The 20,805-nt window shown below is 42.8% G+C and overlaps 1 protein-coding gene across 4 annotated transcripts in view; it reads right to left on the bottom strand.

Moving 5' to 3' along the window:
- LOC138683545 (probable global transcription activator SNF2L2) overlaps nt 1-20,805 on the bottom strand; it is a 231,771-nt gene that overhangs the window by 130,386 nt on the left and 80,580 nt on the right. For all 4 annotated transcript variants that reach the window (XM_069775524.1, XM_069775526.1, XM_069775525.1 and 1 more), the window contains 7 exons: nt 20,464-20,564; nt 19,977-20,124; nt 17,915-18,078; nt 16,192-16,258; nt 15,635-15,745; nt 6,046-6,288; nt 5,624-5,737 (listed from right to left, as the gene is read on the bottom strand). In XM_069775524.1, coding sequence (XP_069631625.1) covers nt 5,624-5,737; nt 6,046-6,288; nt 15,635-15,745; nt 16,192-16,258; nt 17,915-18,078; nt 19,977-20,124; nt 20,464-20,564 — 948 coding nt within the window. The remainder of the gene's footprint in view (nt 1-5,623; nt 5,738-6,045; nt 6,289-15,634; nt 15,746-16,191; nt 16,259-17,914; nt 18,079-19,976; nt 20,125-20,463; nt 20,565-20,805) is intronic.

Raw genomic sequence — 20,805 nt, 5'->3', positions numbered from 1 at the left:
TGCCTTTAATAACTAGGCTAAAATGAAAATAGTCACATAATGAAGCCAGATTGGTGACAAATAATGCAAGAAGTGATTAAAAGAAAAAAGAGCAAGATGCTTAATGTTTCATAAATAAACTTGTGGAAGTTAACAGTTATATTTAACACTTCATAGGCCTTTGGAGGTGTCCTGGTTTTGGCTGGGATAGAGTTAACTGTCTTCCTAGTAGCTGGTACAGTGCTATGTTTTTGAGTTAGGTATGAGAAGAATGTTGATAACACTGATGTTTTCAGTTGTTGCTCAGTAGTGTTTAGACTACAGTCAAGGATTTTTCAGCTTCTCATGCCCAGCCAGCAAGAAAGCTGGAGGGGTACAAGAAGCTGGGAGGGGACACAGCCAGGGCAGCTGACCCAAACTGGCCAATGGGGTATTCCATACCATGTGATGTCATGTCTTGTATATAAACTGGGGGGAGTGGGGGTGGGGGGATTGCCGCTTGGGGACTAACTGGGTGTCGATCGGTGGGTGTTGAGCAATTGCACTGTGCATCACTTGTATATTCCAATCCTTTTATTATTGCTGTTGTCATTTTATTAGTGTTATCATTATCATTATTAGTTTCTTCTTTTCTGTTCTATTAAACCGTTCTTATCTCAACCCACGAGTTTTCTTTTCCTGATTTTCTCCCCCATCCCACTGGGTGGTGGGGGGCAGTGAGTGAACGGCTGTGTGGTGCTTAGTTGCTGGCTGGGGTTAAACCACAACAGGAGGCCTCACTAATTAAGAAATACATGTCAGCATGACCTAACAGCCTCACCAAGTCAGCACAATTTAATTAACAAAGGAGGGAATTATTTGTAAAAAAGAGGTCCTGTCTAGAGCTTCCTTATCTGACTATTTGGAGCCTCCCTATATGAAGTAATGTACGTTACCACTCTTTGTTGCAATTTACTATAGTCCTGTTTCTCTGACATGGTTTGGTGAAGAACGAGTTGTATAACCCAAAGGTATATAAACTCTGTAACTGCCCCATTTGGGCAGAGTTCATATCGGCAGAGTCTGTCACTGCTGCTTTGTGTTCTCTCCTATAGCTATAGTAATAAACTGCTGCTGTTCTGACTTGATCTAAATTGTAATTCCAGTTATTCTGCAACAAACTAAATAAAGAGCATCTTTGCTAACAATTTCATTAACCTAGTGAGGAAAGCTTTCAACTAGGTACATCAGGGAAGGATTGTCATTAACTGAAGAAAAGCAAAGGCATGGGGGCAGTGAAGTGTCTGGGAGACAGCACGACTTGGGAGGTTCTTGTGCTTCCCCTATGAAAGCAGCACGACTGGGGGCCCATCTCAAGTGCCTGTACACAAATGCACACAGCATGGGCAACAAACAGGAGGAATTATAAGTCCATGCACATTTGCAAAACTCTGATCTCATTGGGATTAGAGAGATGTGGGAGATATATCTCACATGATTGGAGTGCTGCCATGGATGGGTACAGGCTCTTCAGGAAAGACAGACTGGGAAGGTGAGGATAGGGGATTGTGCCCTATGCACAGGAGGGGCTCAAATGCACAGAGCTTTGCCTTGGAGCGGGTGATGTGCCAGTTAAGAGCTTATGAGTAAGGATCAGAGGACAAACCAGTGCAGGTGCTATTGTGGTAGGCATCTGCTACAGGCTTTCTGATCAACAAAAGGAAACACATGAAGCCTTCTTTACACAGCTCATGGGGGACATGCTCTGCTGGACTTGATAGTCATACACAGAGAAGAACTGCTCAAAGATGTGAAGGCTGAGGGCTGCACTGGCCGCAGTAACCATGAAATTGTGGAGTTTAGGATCCTGAGAGAAGCGAGCAAGACAAATGGAATCACAGCCCTGCACTTCAGGAGAGCAGTTTTCAGCTTGTTCAGGTATCTCCTTGGCAGGATCTCATGAGAGACTGCTCTGGAGGGCAATGGGGCCAACGAGAGGTGGATAATCTTCAAGGACAGTGTCCTCAGAGCAGAAGTTGTTTCTTATGACGTGGAAGAAGTTGAGCAAGCATGGCAGAAGGTCAGTGTGGATGAACAGGGAACACATGACTGAGCTCAAATGCAAAAAAGGAAGCACACAGAAGGTGGAGACAGACATGGGCTACCTGAAAGGAATAGAGACATTGCCCAGGAGTGCAGGGATGAAGTTAGGAAAGCCTAAGCTCAGCTCAAGTTGGAACTAGAGAACGACAAGAAGGGCTTCTATAGGTATGCTGGCATTAAAAGGAAGGCTAAGGAAAACAGAGGCCCACTGCTCAATGGGGCAAGGGACCTAGTGCCAAAGGACACAGGAATGACGACTGATGTACTCAGTGCCTTTTTTTGCTCCAGTTTTCACTGGTAAAGGCTTGTCCTCAGGCCTCACAGGTCCCTGAGCCTAATGGCAGAGTCTGGGGGAGTGAAGCATTACTCATAGTAGAGGAAAACACAGTTAGAGACCACTTAAACCAGTTTGGCTATATACAAGTCCATAGGACCAGATGGGATTCATCTAAGGCAGCAAAAGGAGTTGGCTGATGTCATTGTGAGGTCATTCTCTATCATCTTTGAAAGGTCATGTTGATTGGGGGAGGTTCTGAATGCCTGGTAAAAGCAAATGTCACACCCATTTTCAAGAAGGGCAAGAAGGGGAATCCAGGGAATTACATGCCAGCCAACCTCACCACCGTCTCTGGGAAGCTTATGGAACAAATCCTTCTCAAAGACATTTCCAAGTACATGAAGGACAAGAAGGTGACTGGCAACAGCCAGCATAGATTTATCAAGGGGAAATCATGCCTGACTGATTGCCCTCTATGATGAGATAACTGGCTGTGTAGACAAGGGGAGAGCAGTGGATCTTGTTTACCTTGATTTTAGTAAGGCCTTTGACATGGTCTTCCATAGTATTGTTATAACCAAACTAGTGAGATATGGACTGGATAAGTGGACAATAAAGTGGGTGGAAATTTGGCTGGATTGCCAGGCTCAAAGGGTACAAATCCAGTACCACTACTCAGTAGTAGTCCAACTTGCAACCAGTTATCAGTGGTGTCCCTTAAGGGTCAATACTTGGCCAATACTGTTTAATGTCTTTATGAATGATCTGGATGATGGGACAGAGTGCACTCTCAGCAAGTTTGTGGATGACACCAAATTGGAGGGGGGAGTGCTCAATATGCTGTAGGTCAGAGGGACCTGGACAGGCTGGAAAAATGGGCTGACAGGAACCTCATGAAGTTCAACAAAGGGAAATGCCAAGTCCTGCACTGGGGATAGAATAATGCCAATATACTCTGGGGACCAACTGGCTAGGCAGCAGCTTTGCAGAGAAGGACCTTGGAGTCCTGGTGGACAAAAAGTTGAACATGAGCCAGCGATGTGCCCTTGCAGCAAAGACGACCAACAGCATCCTAGGCTTTATTAGAAAAAGTGCAGCCACCAGATCAAGGAAAGCAATCCTTCCCCTCTATTGAGCACTGGTGAGGCCACATCTGGAGTACTGTGCTCAGCTTTTGTCTCCCCACTACACAACAGACATGGACATACTGGAGCAAGCCCAGCAGAGGGCCACCAAAATGGACAGAGGGCTGGAGCACATGACATGAGGAGAGTTTGAGGGAGCAGGACTTGTTCAGCCTGGAGAAGAGAAGGCTCAGGAGACCTTATTGCTTTCTTTAACTACCTAATGGGCCAGACTCTGCTTGGAAACATTCAGCACAAGGACAAGTGGCAATGGTCACAAGTTGGAAAGTGAGAAATTCTGATTAGATATAAAGAAAAAATTTCCCCATGAGGGTGGTCAAACAGAACAGGGACCCAGAGAGGCTGTGGGATCTCCATCCTCAGAGATATTCAAAACTCAACTAGACAAGGTCCTGAGTGACCTGCTCTGAGCAGGAGGTTGTATTAGAGACCTCCAGAGGTCCTTTCTAACTTATATGATTTTATGATTAAAAAATCAGTAGGTTATTTTCATCTCAGAAGCACAGGAGGATGAGCTCACAGGTAAGAAACATGAACATCTACTTAGCATCTTTATCAGGGGCCTGTCAGAGCAGCTAGAACTGTCACCAACAGACTTTGGTCAAAAAGTCTGATGCTTCAAGTCAGACATGCTTTGTTTTGAAAACAGGGGGACAGAAATGTAAGAAGTGCTCCACTAAGTAACAGTACATATTCAACTTATAAATTCTTTTTCTCCCATGACTCTTCATTGTTCTATCAAATACAGGGCAGAAATTTGAAATGCAATAAAAATTTCAGTAATGAGATTTTCCTCGTAGAATGTCAGACAACATTTTCAGATCTATGTTTCAAGCTCAAATAAATGCTACATAGAAGGCTATCGTGAATATGACATTTGGGGAAACAGAGGGTCAAAATAGCAACAGTCTTCATAACATTCTAAATTTTTAGGTCTTTAATTAGAGCATAAGTCTTATGAGGAGCAGCTGAGGGAGCTGGGGCTGTTTAGTCTAGAGAAGAGGAAGCTGAGGGGAGACCTTATCACTCTCTACAACTACCTGAAGGGGGGTTGTAGTGAGGTGGGTGCTGGTCTCTTCTGTCAGGTGGCTGGAGATAGGACAAGAGGAAATGGCCTCAAGTTGCAGCAAGGGAGATTTAGGTTAGATATTAGGAAAAAATTTTTTACTGAGAGTGTTGTCAGACATTGGAATGGGCTGCCCAGGGAAGTGGTTGAGTCACCATCCCTGGAGGTATTCAAAAAGCAAGTAGATGGGGTACTTCAGGGCATGGTTTAGTGGACATGGTTGATGGTTGGACTCGATGATCTTGAAGGTCTTTTCCAACCTAAATGATTCTATGATTCTATGATTCTAATTAGAAGACTTTTTTTAAATGCAGATAAAGAACTCTTCATTCATTCAACGTAAATACAATCTCACAACTCACATGTAACAATAACTTGATTTTTGTTACGGTTTTAACCCAGCAGGTTTAAGTATCAAATGTCACCCCAACCTGCCTTCAATTTTCATTTTTGGCTATGTTTTTGTGGGTTTAGGGGGAAATGCAAAAGGGGAAGGAGGCTCAAAATCACAAAGGAGGGCAGGGGTGTGGGTCGAGTGAGATGCCTGGAAATTAAAATAGTGGTCTTTCAAATCAGTGTTGAATTTTACATTCTGAGATGCACAAACTGGTTAAGACACATATACAAGCCAAACAAAATACTTCACACAACTCAAGAGTCCTGAAAAGTTAACTAAAATTCTCCTAACTTTATGAATGTCACACAGTCCTTTAGGAGTTTCAGTGAAACAATTCAGTGAACAAAGTTTCTTCTCAGTGCATGAGTGGCACAATATGACTCTCAGGGTATGACTGGCATTCATTAATGCCTTGAAACCAAATACTATGGAAACAAGCTGTATGTCTTATATAAACCTTGGGTGGCTACATACAGAATTAAAGCTGTAGGACTGAGGATTAAGACCAAGAATGCAGAAATCAGGATTCCTCAGTGGCCAGTATTTCTTCTTTGCAGAGTTAAAAACACAAACCACAACAACCAAGACTTAATAAGTCCTTTTATCTAGGATGTATCTCAAAACCCAATATTATATAGTGCTAAAAAAAAAGTATAAACCCCCTTTCTATTGCAAACCTTTTCTGGCAGTTGAGACTCAACTTCTTTTTTCAGTCTCCTTAGCAAAAAGGGCCGGAGCACTTTGTGGAGACGACGGATGATCAGGATAGTCTCTTCCTCATTTAAGTCCACCTACAAAAGTTTATAAAGGTCACAACAAGGCAACTCAGTGTGTTATGTAATGTCTTTGTGATTAGGTAAATTATTATTTCTCATTATAAATGTTTGCAGTAAATGTTATGTTACAACTAAATTGACTCAGAGTCCAGAAAGAGACACTTTAATGAAGACTTTTAAAGCTGTAATAAAGGTGGCTTTTAAGTATGCTAATTCTCTGAGCACAAAGGAGAGTTCAAAGACTATTCATACAACATGGCCTCCATTCTGTTTCCATCCTAATGGTTTGTTTCTAATGAACTTTAAGCAAACTGTTGCAGTACCCTTTCTCCAGTCATGGCAAATGGAGCATTGAACCACTGTTCAAAGGTGCTGCAGCTCTTGAAAATGGTAGGGAGGAGGAAGTTGAGAAGAGCCCAGAGTTCAGGCAATTTGTTCTGAAGTGGAGTCCCAGTCAACAGTATCCTCCTAGGGGCCACATAATGAGTGTTCAAGACCTGAGTCAGCTTGCAGTGATGATTCTTCATTCGATGGCCTTCATCTACTATCATGTATTTCCATCGAATCTGCAAGAAAAAGAAAAGCTGGTAAAGAACAAGCAGGTCAGATAGCATCAGAATTAGAACCTACCTCCCAGTAGATTTAAAACAGGAATGTTTCAAAACTGAAACATCAGTCATTCTTGTTGAATGACTGGAAACCCAAATCTGACATTATCCAAGCATTAGTGGCCTCCCAAGCAACAAGAGGAGAAACAAATACTAGGTAGGCTACATCTGTAAATAAGCTTGCATCAGCAAACAGCCGAATCCCCTCATTTCTTGGGAGGAGTTCAGGAGACTGGCACCATAAGGTCAGAATTTGTCTTACTGGGGAAGAAAAAGAACATGAGAAATCCAAATGAAACTGTCAGAAAGAAGAAACTAGACAGGATGCAAAGGCATTTTCAGACAAAATAATTGCATTCTCTCAAAAGATAGTAACCTTGAATTTTGCTTTGATTCAGTTAATCCCTTTCTTCTAACCCCTAAATGAAGCAACATAATTAAAGACATCTCAGTCACTACATCTTCTGGAATAAAAATTTAATGCAGTCAGAGCAGATGCTAAAAGAAAACTGCCATGGTTTTTATTACTTTCTGTGCTAAGACATGGATAGCTAACCTATACCCCATAGGATGAGTTTGATGGGACACTGCTTGAACCTCAGCACATCAGTGATTCAGGCAATTCTTTAGTTCAGTCCTTTCAGACACTTCATGTCAGCTGTTTGGGGGGGGTTGTTGTTTTTGCTTTTTAAAAAGCAAATACTGCCTCAAAAGCTACTCTGCTACAGATGTGAACCTTTCAGTGCCTCTTGCTGCTTTATATGCTTGCTGAGGTCCTCAGTGATCAGAAAGTGGGTCCGATAACCAGTAGACAAGCATGTGTCATGATTCCAAAAATATAACACCCCACCCCCAACAGATGTTAGGCATATATCCAAATCCTAGGCCATGTGACCAGAGGCTTCATGTAAGTCAGGTCACATGCCAAGAATAGAATAGAATAGTTCCAGTTCGAAGGGACCTACAATGATCATCTAGTCCAACTGACTGACCACTTCAGGGCTGATCATCTTAAAGCATGTTATTAAGGGCATTGTCCAAATGCCTCTTAAATGCTGACAGACTTGGGCATCAACCACTTCTCTAGGAAGCCTGTTCCAGTGCTTGACCACCCTCTCAGTAAATAAATGCTTCCAAATGGCCAGTCTGAACCTCCCCTTGTGCAGCTTTGAACCATTCCCATGCATCCAGTCACTGGATGCCAGGGAGAAGAGATCAGCACCTCCCTCTCCACTTCCCCTCCTGTCACGGTTTAACCGCAGCCAGCAACTAAGCACCACGCAGCCGCTCACTCACTCCACCCCCACCCAGTGGGATGGGGGAGAATTGGGAAAAGAAGTAAAACTCATGGGTTGAGATCAGAACGGTTTAATAGAACAGAAAAGAAGAAACTAATAATGATAATGATAACACTAATAAAATGACAGCAGTAATAATAAAAGGATTGGAATATACAAATGATGCACACTGCGACTGCTCACCACCCGCAGATCAACACCCAGCTAGTCCCCAAGCGGCGATTCCCCCCACCCCCATTCCCCCCAGTTTATATACTAGACGTGATGTCACATGGTATGGAATACACCGTTGGCCAGTTTGGGTCAGCTGCCCTGGCTGTGTCCCCTGCCAACTTCTTGTGCCCCTCCAGCTTTCTCGCTGGCTGGGCATGAGAAGCTGAAAAATCCTTGACTCTAGTCTAAACACTACTGAGCAACAACTGAAAACATCAGTGTTATCAACATTCTTCTCATACTGAACTCAAAACAGAGCACTGTACCAGCTACTAGGAAGACAGTTAACTCTATCCCAGCTGAAACCAGGACAGTATCCACCCCTTATTCTATACCATTGACGTCATGTTCAGTTCCCATACCTTCAGTTACATCCCGGTCAATCATCATCACCTTTTCCGTCCCTTTGAGACATATAAACAATGAGATAGATATATATATAGAGAGATATATATATATATGTGTATGCACACACAGATATCATTCCTTTAGTTTATAGGTCATGTTCATAAAATGTTCGTTGAGTTCATTTAGTTTCCGACTCTGGCCTCCATCTGTCATACCAGTCTTTGTGGGCAGGAGGGATGGTGCAAAGTCCTCTCAGTCAGTAGAGCAGGATTGGGCTTCAGTGCAGTGTGACGAGCAGGTGACATTTGACGCAGCAGGAGGATGGTGTGCACCGTTGGATTGTTGCATGCTGGAGTCAGTTCTGGTTCCATCACTACTGCGCTTTGCTCAGTTTTATCACAGTTCTTTCTTACTTGATCTAAGTGATTCTTACTGTAGTACTATGGATATAGCATATAACAATTATAGTAATGATAACATACAGTAGCAGGGTTATATCTATATAATATATATATAGCAAATAATATCATACAGTTTAATTCTGGCTATTCTCATCTAAAAAAAAAAATCCCCTTGAGGCACACATAGGACTTCTCCATCTTTTCGCATCACCCACCAAGTGCACCCAGGCCCTTGAGCAAAAGCAATCCCATGAATGGGTTTACCTTTGCCTGAGGCAGGAGTAACCCCGACTGTCTTCCCTAACATATTTTTCATGTGCACTACAGGGACGTCATCCCCTTCTACAGTACGTGGAAGTCTTGGTTGGGCGGGGCCACCCCGATTGGCAGATCCTCTGGTGTTGACTAACCAGGTGGCTTTTGCTAAATGTGTATCCCAATGTTTGAAGGTTCCACCCCCCATTGCTCTCAGTGTAGTCTTTAACAGTCCATTGTATCGCTGAATTTTCCCAGAGGCTGGTGCATGATAGGGGATATGATACACCCACTCAATGCCGTGCTCTTTGGCCCAGGTGTCTATGAGGTTGTTTCGGAAATGAGTCCCATTGTCCGACTCAATTCTTTCTGGGGTGCCGTGTCACCATAAAACTCGCTCTTCAAGGCCCAGGATAGTGTTCCGGGCAGTGGCATGGGGCACAGAATATGTTTCCAGCCACCCAGTGGTTGCTTCCACCATTGTAAGCACATGGCACTTGCCTTGGCGGGTTCGTGGGAGTGTGATATAGTCAATGTGCCAGGCTTCCCCAAATTTATATTTCAGCCATCGCCCTCCATACCACAGGGGCTTTAACCACTTGGCTTGCTTAATTGCAGCACAGGTTTCACATTCATGGATAACCTGCACGATAGTGTCCATGGTCAGGTCCTCCCCTCGATCGTGAGCCCATCTATATGTTGCATCTCTTCCCTGATGGCCTGAGGTATCATGGGCCCACTGAGCCATAAATAGCTCACCCTTATGTTGCCAGTCCAGGTCCACCTGGGCCACTTCAATCTTGGCAGCCTGATCCACCTGCTGGTTGTTTCGATGTTCTTCAGTGGCCCAACTCTTGGGTACATGAGCATCTACGTGATGTACTTTTACCACTAGCTTCTCTAGCTGGGATGCAACATCTTGCCACAGTGCGGCAGCCCAAATGGGTTTACCTCTGCACTGCCAGTTGCTCTGCTTCCATTGCTATAACCACCCCCACAGGGCATTTGCCACCATCCATGAGTCAGGATAGAGATAGAGCACTGGCCACTTTTCTCTTTCAGCAATATCTAACGCTAGCTGGATGGCTTTCACCTCTGCAAACTGACTCGATTCACCTTCTCCTTCAGCAGTTTCTGCAACTTGTCGTGTAGGACTCCATACAGCAGCCTTACACCTCCGATGTTGTCCCACAATGCGACAGGACCCAGCAGGGAACAGGGCATATTGCCTCTCATTTTCTGACAGTTTATTATACAGCGGGGCCTCTTCAGCCCGTGCCACCTCCTCCTCTGGCGACATTCCAAAATCTTTGCCTTATGGCCAGTCCGTGATGACTTCTAAAATTCCTGGGTGACTGGGGTTTCCTATGCGAGCCCTTTGTGTGATCAGTGCAACCCACTTACTCCACGTGGCATCAGTCGCATGATGTGTAGAGGAGACCCTCCCTTTGAACATCCAGCCCAGCACTGGCAGTCAGGGTGCTAAGAGGAGCTGTGTTTCAGTACCAACCACTTCTGAGGCAGCTTGAACTCCTTCATATGCTGCCAAAATCTCTTTCTCAGTTGGAGTATAGCGAGCCTCAGATCCTCGATATCCTCGACTCCAAAACCCCAGGGGTCGGCCTCGGGTCTCCCCAGGTGCTTTCTGCCAGAGGCTCCAGGTAGGGCCATTCTCCCCAGCTGCAGTATAGAGCACATTTTTAACATCTTGTCCTGCCCGGACTGGCCCAAGAGCAACTGCATGAACAATCTCCCGTTTAATTTGTTCAAAGGCTTGTTGTTGCTCAGGGCCCCATTTAAAATCATTCTTCTTCCGGGTCACTTGATAGAGAGGGCTTACAATCAGACTGTAATTTGGAATATGCATTCTCCAAAAGCCCACAACACCTAAGAAAGCCTGTGTTTCCTTTTTATTAGTCGGTGGAGACATAGCTGCTATTTTGTTGATCATGTCCATTGGGATCTGATGACATCCATCTTCCATTTTATTCCCAAAAACTGGATCTCCTGTGCAGGTCCCTTGACCTTACTTTCTTTTATGGCAAAACTGTCTTTCAGAAGGATTTGGATTATTTTCTTCCCTTTCTCAAAGACTTCTTCTGCTGTGTTGCCCCATACGATGATGTCATCAATGTATTGCAGGTGTTCCGGAGCTTCACCTTTTTCCAGTGCAGTCTGGATTAGTCCAAGGCAAATGGTGGGGCTGTGTTTCCACCCCTGGGGCAATCGATTCCAAGTGTACTGGACACCCCTCCAAGTAAAGGCAAATTGTGGACGACACTCTGCTGCCAGAGGGATTGAGAAAAACGCATTAGCAATGTCAATTGTGGCATACCACTTGGCTGCCTTTGACTCTAGGTCGTGTTGAAGTTCTAGCATATCTGGAACGGCAGCACTCAGAGGTGGCGTAACTTCATTCAGGCCGCGATAGTCAACTGTTAGTCTCCACTCCCCATTAGACTTCCGCACTGGCCATATGGGACTATTAAAGGGTGAGCGAGTTTTGCTGATCACTCCTTGGCTCTCCAGTTGGCGAATCAACTTGTGGATGGGAATCAGAGAGTCTTGGTTGGTGCGATATTGCCGCTGGTGCACCATCGTGGTAGCAATTGGCACTTGTTGTCCTTTAACCTCCAGCAACCCCACAATCGAAGGGTCTTGAGAGAGACCAGGCAGGGTAGACAGCTGTTCAGTGCCCTCCATCTCCAAGGCAGCTATACCAAAAGCCCATCGATACCCCTTCGGGTCCTTAAAATGCCCTCTCCTGAGATAGTCTATGCCAAGGATACACGGAGCCTCTGGACCAGTCACAATGGGGTGTTTCTGCCATTCATTTCCAGTTAGGCTTACTTCAGCTTCCAATACAGTTAACTCTTGGGATCCCCCTGTCACACCAGAAATACAAATGGGTTCTGCCCCTTTATAACTTGATGGCATTAGAGTGCACTGTGTGCTGGTGTCTACTAGAGCCTTATACTCCTGTGGGTCTGACGTGCCAGGCCATCGAATCCACACAGCCCAATAGACCCGGTTATCCCTTTCCTCCACCTGGCTGGAGGCAGGGCCCCTCTAATTCTGGTCAGAGTATTCAGTATTCACTTCTCGTAAAATTGGCTCAGAAGTCCCTTCAAGAGGATCAGAAATAAGATCAGCCCTTCTACTCTGTTTGGAAACTGGAGCAGCATTTTTCCTGGGGGAATCCCCTTTTGTGGTGGTTTTTCCTCACAACTCACATACATACCCGTGCATTTAGGACTGAGGTAGGTTTTCCATCCCATTTCCTCATGTCCTCTCCGTGATCACATAGGTAAAAGCACAGGGCACCTCGCGGTGTGTACCTTCTATATTCTCTCTCTTGGGCAGAGGAACGCTCACTCCTAATAGCTGAGACATTGGTGCTTACAAGTGTGGAGTAGGACATATCCTCTTTGATTTGTTGGACATCCTGGGACAGCTTCTCCACAACCGAAATGCAGGCTTGTAGGGAGGAGGAGAGATTTTCTTCGTATTGATGGAGGTCGCGAGCCGTTTCATCCACCGTCGGTGCCTCTTCGTCTTTGCAGGTCAGTACTGCCAATGGGTTGGCATAGGATGATGGTGCGCTCTGTACAAACTTCTGCCACATTGGTCGTGTGCGTTGGACTTTGTCTGGATCTTTGGGTATTTGTGGGTTGTCCGGGTCATAATGAATTATCTCTAGCATGGATAATTCCCTCAGATATTGGATACCTCTTTCCATGGTGGTCCACTTGCTTGACTGACATATAACATCTTCCTTAAAGGGGTACCTTTCCTTCACACTTGACAGGAGTTGCCTCCAGAGGCTGAGGGTTTGTGTCCCTTTTCCAATTGCCTTGTCAATGCCACCTTCCCTGGCAAGCGATCCCAGCTGCTTGGCTTCCCTACCTTCTAATTCCAAGCCATTAGCCCCATTGTCCCAGCATTGGAGCAGCCAGGTGATAATATGCTCACCTATACGGCAGCCAAAATCTTTTCGCATATCCCGCAGCTCGCTCAAGGATAGGGACCGGGTTATTACCTCTGGTTCTGCCTCTTCCTCCTGTTCCCATGATGACCCTGGTTCATCTTCATCCTTCGCTAAGCGAACTGATTTTTTTGTATATTTCCTTTTCTGTACAGGGGCAACTGATACTGGTGCAGGTTGGTCCGCTGGTTCAGTTGCAGTATCAGTTGCGGGGGTTTTGGATAACCGCAGTGTCTGTCGCCGAGGTTTGGGTAGCAGCAGTGCTCGTCACCAGGGCTGGAGGGGTCGCAGTGCCCATCGCTGAGGTTTGGGTGACCGCAGTGCCTGTCATCTTGTTATTAGGTCCAGAGACCTTGTCTTCCCCTTGAGGGTACTGAGTGGTGTCGAACAGGGCTCGATAGGCATGGGCCAGGCCCCAGCACGTTGCAGTGTCTTGTATCTCTCTGGAGCTGCCGGGGTGACAGCATACCTTTTCCAAATATTTTACTAGTTCTTCTGGATTCTGCACTTGTTCAGGGGTGAATTTCCAAAACATTGGAGGTGCCCACTCTTCTAGGTACTTGCCCATACTACCCCACACACCCTGCCACTCAGAATTATCCAGCCTTGGGGCAGATCTCTGGGTGATCTTCTTCAATAGTTGTTTAACCTTAAACAAGAGCTGAACCACATTCAGGAACATGCTAGTTCCTAGCAGTAGGGCTAGGACCGTGCTGGTCTCAACATCCCAAGGCTATTCAAATTTTTCAAAATTCTCAAACACCATTGTAACTGGACTGAAAGAGAAAGGGGAGGGGAAGAGAGGTATCCCACCCATAGATTGGCTCTCCGAGGAGGAAAGGTAAAGGGTGTAATTATTAATAGTTTCCCACAGATGGCTCCTCAAGTATAGAGGTGACAATGCTGAGTGCAAATACCGGATTAATCCCACAGCCGATGACTTTATCATACCATAAACCAGTGTTATACAATACATCAAAGTGGAAACCTTAATCCACCTCCCACGGAAAATAAGCAGCAGAAAAGGGACTTACATACAGCAAGCGAGGTGATACATAACAGAACTTTAAAAACCAGAGCAACAACTCTAAGAACACATAAATCAACATAGTAACCAGTGACTATTAGACCAATATAATGAATGCTTAAAACAAATTTGTTTTAACAACCTCTGGACAGGTTTGTCGTTATCTCAGCCCTTCGAGCCCCACGTTGGGCACCAAAAAGGACTGTCGTGGTTTAACCCCAGCCAGCAACTAAGCACCACGCAGCTGCTCACTAATAATGATAATGATAACACTAATAAAATGACAACAGTAATAATAAAAGGATTGGAATGTAGAAATGATGCACAGGGCAATTGCTCGCCACCCACCGACCAATGCCCAGTTAGTCCCCGAGCAGCGATTCCTCCAGCCCCCACTCCCCCCAGTTTATATACTAGATGTGATGTCACGTGGTATGGAATACCCCGTTGGCCACTTTGGGTCAGGTGCCCTGGCTGTGTCCCCTCCCAACTTCTTGTGCCCCTCCAGCTTTCTCGCTGGCTGGGCATGAGAAGCTGAAAAATCCTTGACTTTAGTCTAAACACTACTGAGCAACAACTGAAAACATCAGTGTTATCAACATTCTTCTCATACCTAACTCAAAGACATAGCACTAAATACAGTGGGATAATCACCTCTTTTGACTGGCTGGTTATACTGTGTTGAATGCACCCCAGGATGAGGTTTGCCCTTTTGGCTGCCAGGGCATGCTGCTGACTCCTATTGAGCCTGCTGTCAACCAGCACCCCCAGATCCCTAAATTCCTATGCCAAAGGCATGCCAGTCATAAACCATAGGATATCTCTGTTTGTAGTTATGTGCAACATTTTATTTATGTGATGGGGTACACAGCAACATAACAAGACTATGATGTACTGATCACATGACCAGTAATGTCTCACTTTGTAGTCCTCAAGTGCTTTCATCAGATGCTACATAGCCCCATTGCACAGAAAAGGTTGGTGCCACACTGCTGTTCCCTGCTCTTGTCTTTTAGTAACAGTGGGCAAAAACTAGAGGGATAGAAAACCTGTGCAGAATAAAACTGTTTTCAACCATTCAAAATTATGCTAAGGTCATGTATTGTCTATGTTCCAGAGAGGACAAATGAGACGTCTAATTATATAATAGGATAAAAGGAAGACAATAGGATCACAAGGTTTCACAGTATGGCAAAACATACCTACCTGGTTGGGTTTGTGTGTATTTTATAAAATACTCTTATACTGCCATACAGTTTTCAAAACAATTCATTACATCTGAGGCACCAATATCCACAGATCAGTTTGTGAGTTTTTAAAAACTGATTCTTATGTAATAAAGCGTCTGGATATAAAATTCATTATATAGGTGGTCACTTGGGAAAAACACACCACGCAGCTGGAGAGGTTGTAATAACAGTGAGCTTCAGCTCAGAAACAAAACTAGAAAAGTAGAGTCAGGATGACAGATTAGGATAAATGCTATCAGGCAGTGGAAAGAAAAATCACACTTTTCTAAAGACAGGTAAGTCCACAGTACTGACAAAATTCCAGAGCAATATTATTCTCTGAATTATATCCAGAAAATCCCACTGTTTTCAGGAGGGAGGGATCCATTTGTCAACAGGGGAATGAAAAGGTAGATGAAATGGTTAATTTTTAGCAAGACAAAACAGCAAATCAGGACTATAAATCAAAAACATGTGTTTTGTCCTAGGCACCAAATAAGACGATGTCTTTAAGGGTTAGCTGTTAAGAGATGACAGATATTCCTTACCTTAGCAAGAATATGTTTGTCTTTTATTATGTACTCGTAAGTAGTTAAAAGAACATTAAATTTTCCACTTCGAAGCTGAGGAACAAGTGAGCGACGCATGGCAGGTGTCCCCTAGAAGAGAGACAAAGGATGAAGAAAACAGATATACCTATATTTCTATGCAGCACAGTCATGAATTAGCAGAGAAAGAGCCAATATATGACCTTGTAATCCTGCAAAATCATACCAAATATATTGATATATTCCATACTCCTTCAAGAGTGGTTTCCCTAACCAGCTGCTGGACTGTAAAGCTCTGTTTATATGGGAATGGAAGCATGCAGCTGGCAGTCTAGTCTCCTTACTAATTGCTTGACTTCATAGGAACTGAAGTAGCCAAACAACAAAATATTCAGCTGTATACAAAATGTGCAGTATTTATCATTTGTATTGCTCTCAGCAAATCCTTGCATTTTGCTAACCGAAAGCAATTACAGTTAATTACAGTAATCTTGGGATTATTAACTGTCATGTTTTATTCTTTCAGCTTTATGTTCATATAAAAAAATAAATCAAACCTTGTAAGATATTTTCACCACAGAAGGAGCCCATTTGTCAAATTCATATGTCCAGTTGGATAAAGTTCTAAATACAAGATTAATAGGTAAAAATAATATATTTCATTATTTGTTAAAAAAAAAAAAGTTAAACTTCATAATTATGCCATCTGTTTCCCACTGAATGCTGGAGTCTCAACATACTTCTTACACCCCCTATAATAAACAGTATATTTAAAAAGAAGCACATAATATATTGTATCAGGATATATGAATCTTTATTTGAGAGGGGAGGAAATAGAAATAAAGTGGGGAAAATGTCTCTTCCCCTTATATTCAGGGGTCCCTTTCAGACCAATTCAGCAAAGTATTTGAAGTATACCTTTGCATTTTGGCACATATTAAGGGGAAGATATACCTACACAGAAAGACTTATGTGTCGTTGTAAGCTGATTGCTTCTCATAAATTGAGCCTGCAACTTTTCTGATATAGCTATATGAAGTCTACAGTAAAATACACCTGTATTCAACTGTAATGATATACTATTGCCACTAGGCAGATTTGTTTTTGCACTGTGTGGTTTCAGCTTTATAATCACAATAAATACTCTTTTAAATGGGTAAAAGTGTGTTTGCCAGTATGATATGGGAACAGAAGATAACCTTTTGTTTGTGAAGTCATTGGACATGCCAAGGCAGCACCAACCTGGTCTAATGTGCATCTTATGGGGGGAGAAGAGTGTCCTGGTTTCAGCTGGGATAGAGTTAATTGTCTTCCTAGGAGCTGGTACAGTGCTATGTTTTGAGTTCAGTATGCGAAGAATGTTGATAACACTGATGTTTTCAGTTGTTGCTAAGTGATGTTTAGTCTCAAGTCAAGGATTTTTCAGCTTCTCAAGCCCAGCCAGCAAGAAAGCTGGAGGGGTACAAGAAGTTGGGAGGGGACAGAGCCAGGGCAGCTGACCCAAAGTGGCCAATGGGGTATTCCATACCATGTGATGTCACATCTAGTTTAGGAACTGGGGGGAGTGGGGGCGGGGAATCGCCACTCGGGGACTAGCTGGGTGTTGGTCAGCGGGTGTTGAGCAATTGCCCTGTGCATCATTTGTACATTCCAATCCTTTTATTACTACTGTTGTCATTTTATTAGTGTTATCATTATCATTATTAGTTTCTTCTTTTCTGTTCTGTTAAACCGTTCTGATCTCAACCCACGAGTTTTACTTCTTTTTCCCGATTTTCTCCCCCATCCCACTGGATGGGGGGGAGTGAGTGAGCGGCTGCGTGGTGCTTAGTTGCTGGCTGGGGTTAAACCACAACAAAGAGAAGGAAGAAAGAGTTTTAAAATAACTAATGACTCAAGTTTCAGCTTCTCTCTTCTAGAAAGTTTAAAAGGTTCCTAGAATGGGGAAAACTACAGGCATGTAATATAAAAAAAAAAAAGTATCATTCCTCTCTCGTGGCTAATGTGAGGAGTAAGTAACAGTGAAGTAGGACATACTATATAGCATGCCAGCAGAGTGAACAGCAAAATTAATGAAACAAAGTGCTTTTATCAGCCATCTGGTCACCTTTCCAATGCTAGACAATCAGTTAGGAAGAAATAATCACAGACTAAATTCAGAGTACACGCTCAGTGCAATTCCAAGATGTGCCTCATCTTGTCATTGTGTGAAAAAAAAGTACATGTTGCTAAGAAATCAAACTACAATACAGAGAATAATAGCAGAATGAGTTTACTTACGAAAGGGGAACAATGATGAGATAGGGGCCATTGAGTCTTTTGTGTTCCATCAGATAAGTGATGAGCGCAATAGTCTGTATGGTTTTTCCTAGTCCCATTTCATCAGCTAAAATTCCATTCAAATTGTTATTATAGAGTGAAACCATCCATTCCAGGCCCTGGAGCTGAAATGAATAATCATTTCAATTATTTGAAATCCACAGAGGTAGGTAGTACTAATATTACAGAAGCAAGGTTCTTACTTAGATGCTGTTTTTCCTTCCACGGTACTATGTGCATGCAATTCCCAATATGTCTTGGAAAAGGTGATATGATTTACATCTATATTAAAGTCATCACCGCTATTTAGGGCTAGTGTGGCCCATGCTACAAAGTCATAATTTATACATACTGAAGTTTTTTTGTACTGTAGGCAGACTAACACTGCCGCCCATGCTTCAGGTTTCTTAACACTTACCACTAAAAGATTCTATTTGTTAATTTAGACACTGTCAAATTTAAAACCTTCGGAGTAAAATTTCATGTCAGATCTCTGCCTCAACTAAAACTCTCAAAACCAAACCTATCAAGTCTCATGCACTAACCATAAGACTCACGTTTGGTTCCACTTCACACCCCCTGACTGTATCACTAGCATCTTGAAACTCTTGTAGTACACACCCATTTAGTGTTTGCTGTCCACAATTCCATGTGTCAGAAGAGGTCCACTGGCCAACTATGCCTGACATGTAGAATCCCAGAGCTTGGAAGAAGCCACAACAGTGTAGTAAGCAGTATCTACCTAGCTGGGCTAGCTAGAAGGCACACTCACTCTATCACATCCTAGCACGGTGACTACTTCCTTGTCACAGTCTTCTATGCATGTACATATCACATTATCCCATACAAGTGTAATCTAGACACATCCCCACTTCCATGATCCAGATGTTTGATGAATCTCATGCATGGGGAGAGAAGTAAATTAACAGGTCTGAGAAAGTTCAGCTAAGAAGTATGGGGAAAACACTGTACGTCAAAAGTAATCCATTGTATCCATGAAAAATTGTACAAAATAATACAGCCAATCTATCAGCTTCACACATATGCTGATTGATTTATATTTAGGTACTAAATTCTCTGAAGACTGTCTTTACTGAACTCAGGGCAACAACAGTCAAGCAGAACTTTTTCTGCAATTGTCTCCCACTTACAAGTGGCTGCAGAACTGATAATAGAGAAACTCTTTCCTGTGTCATTAATCACCCCTTCACTGATGTACTGATGTGCAGAAGGAAGAGGCAGCCTAACTAAAGTCAAGAATGAAGAACACGTGAAAAAGGAAAAAAAAAAAGAGAAGGAAAATGGGGCAGGAAAAAATGGATAAGATCTAGTGGATATTGAAGGGCATAAGAGTCAAAGGGAGAGTGATAGGACAAGAACCAAAACCAGGCCTCAACATGCCTGCTGTAAAGCTCTCTGGAAAAGTGTGCATCTTATCTGTAACACTAACAATCTGTATATAAAACAAATATTGTATAGAACAATTTTATCAATTCAGTCACTAGAGATCCACGCTGAGGTGCTAAAAGCTCAAATTGTTAAATTTTTAAATATTAAAAGAAGAAAAAGATTATTTAAAAAATAATAAATTAAAATTAAAATAATGTGCAAAAATCCAAATACTGGGTTGATAGGAAGGAGAGCAAAACCAAAATACTACTGGTCTGCAATGAAAAGAGATGTTTACAGGTATATATAGAAAGTTGGTATTATTCAAGCAGTATGTATGAAATTTGATCCAGGATAGAAGACTACATTCCCTTTCTCCATATGATCATCAATTTCTAACCTAATAGATATCTTGTGTTTCTGAACGCATTTTCAAACAGTTTGTCATTTTAAGTACTGTAATGAAATATCTAGGATAAGGCAAGTCTTAAACATTTTAACATACTTTACTCAATGAAAAGTATATTATATAGAGGCCTGGCCATTATTATGTAACTGTCAGCTGTAGAGCAGGGTATTATTTTGAATAAAAGGGTTTGGAACTACTTAAGCTAACTCCAACTATATTTCTTACCTGATAATGTTTTAGTGTACCATTAATAAGAAGAGAAGACTGCTTCTCCACCCTCTCTATGATTGCATGAGCAACGGTGTAGTAGGACTGAGACCCTGTAGCACTATATTGCATACTGTATTCATCATCCACATCTTGTTTGGCTGTCCTGGAAAGCAAAGAATAAATGTAAATTCCCATAAATACATATATTTTTCAGTATAGCTCACTTATTTATACAAGTGGTAAAGAGGCAGTAGAAATTCTCAACTGTGAGAAATTCACCCTTAGAAGAATGCATGTTACTTTTTAAGTAGTACACAAGTACTACTGAGTGCTCATATCCCTTCTCCTGCAGATGCATGTCACAGGCGTTACAACAACCAGCAACTCATGGTAATCTAGAGCAAGCTAATTTTGATAGCCCTGATAAGAAATCACCATTCAGGGGTGGGGGGAGGAGAGAAAAAACAAAAAAAATAAGAAAAAGGCAGAATCCAAAGCTCACTCAATGATTTGTTTAGCATCTTTCTCAGAAACTTCCTCGCTGTTAGGATCCAGAAGTATCTTCTCATCTGCTTCTAACCTACTTGATTCTTCTTCATCTTCCTAGAGAAGATGGAAAAAGAACAGGAAAATGTTGTATTCTCCAATGCTACTCTGTCGTAACTTTGGCTAACACTCACACATTTATTAACAGTTTTCATTGAACAATGCTTTATACTGACAGGAACCTAAACTAAAAAGTTCAACTGACAGCTATCTTGATACACTGCAACAAAACACAAAAAAATGATTTATGTAGATTAACTAATAGAAAGTCACAATACTTTAAGAAAATATATTTTCC

Source organism: Haliaeetus albicilla, chromosome W, assembly GCF_947461875.1.
Source record: "Haliaeetus albicilla chromosome W, bHalAlb1.1, whole genome shotgun sequence".
NCBI lineage: Eukaryota > Metazoa > Chordata > Aves > Accipitriformes > Accipitridae > Haliaeetus > Haliaeetus albicilla.
The sequence above is the reverse complement of the archived record's forward strand: the minus strand, read 5'-3'. Positions and strand labels throughout refer to the sequence as shown.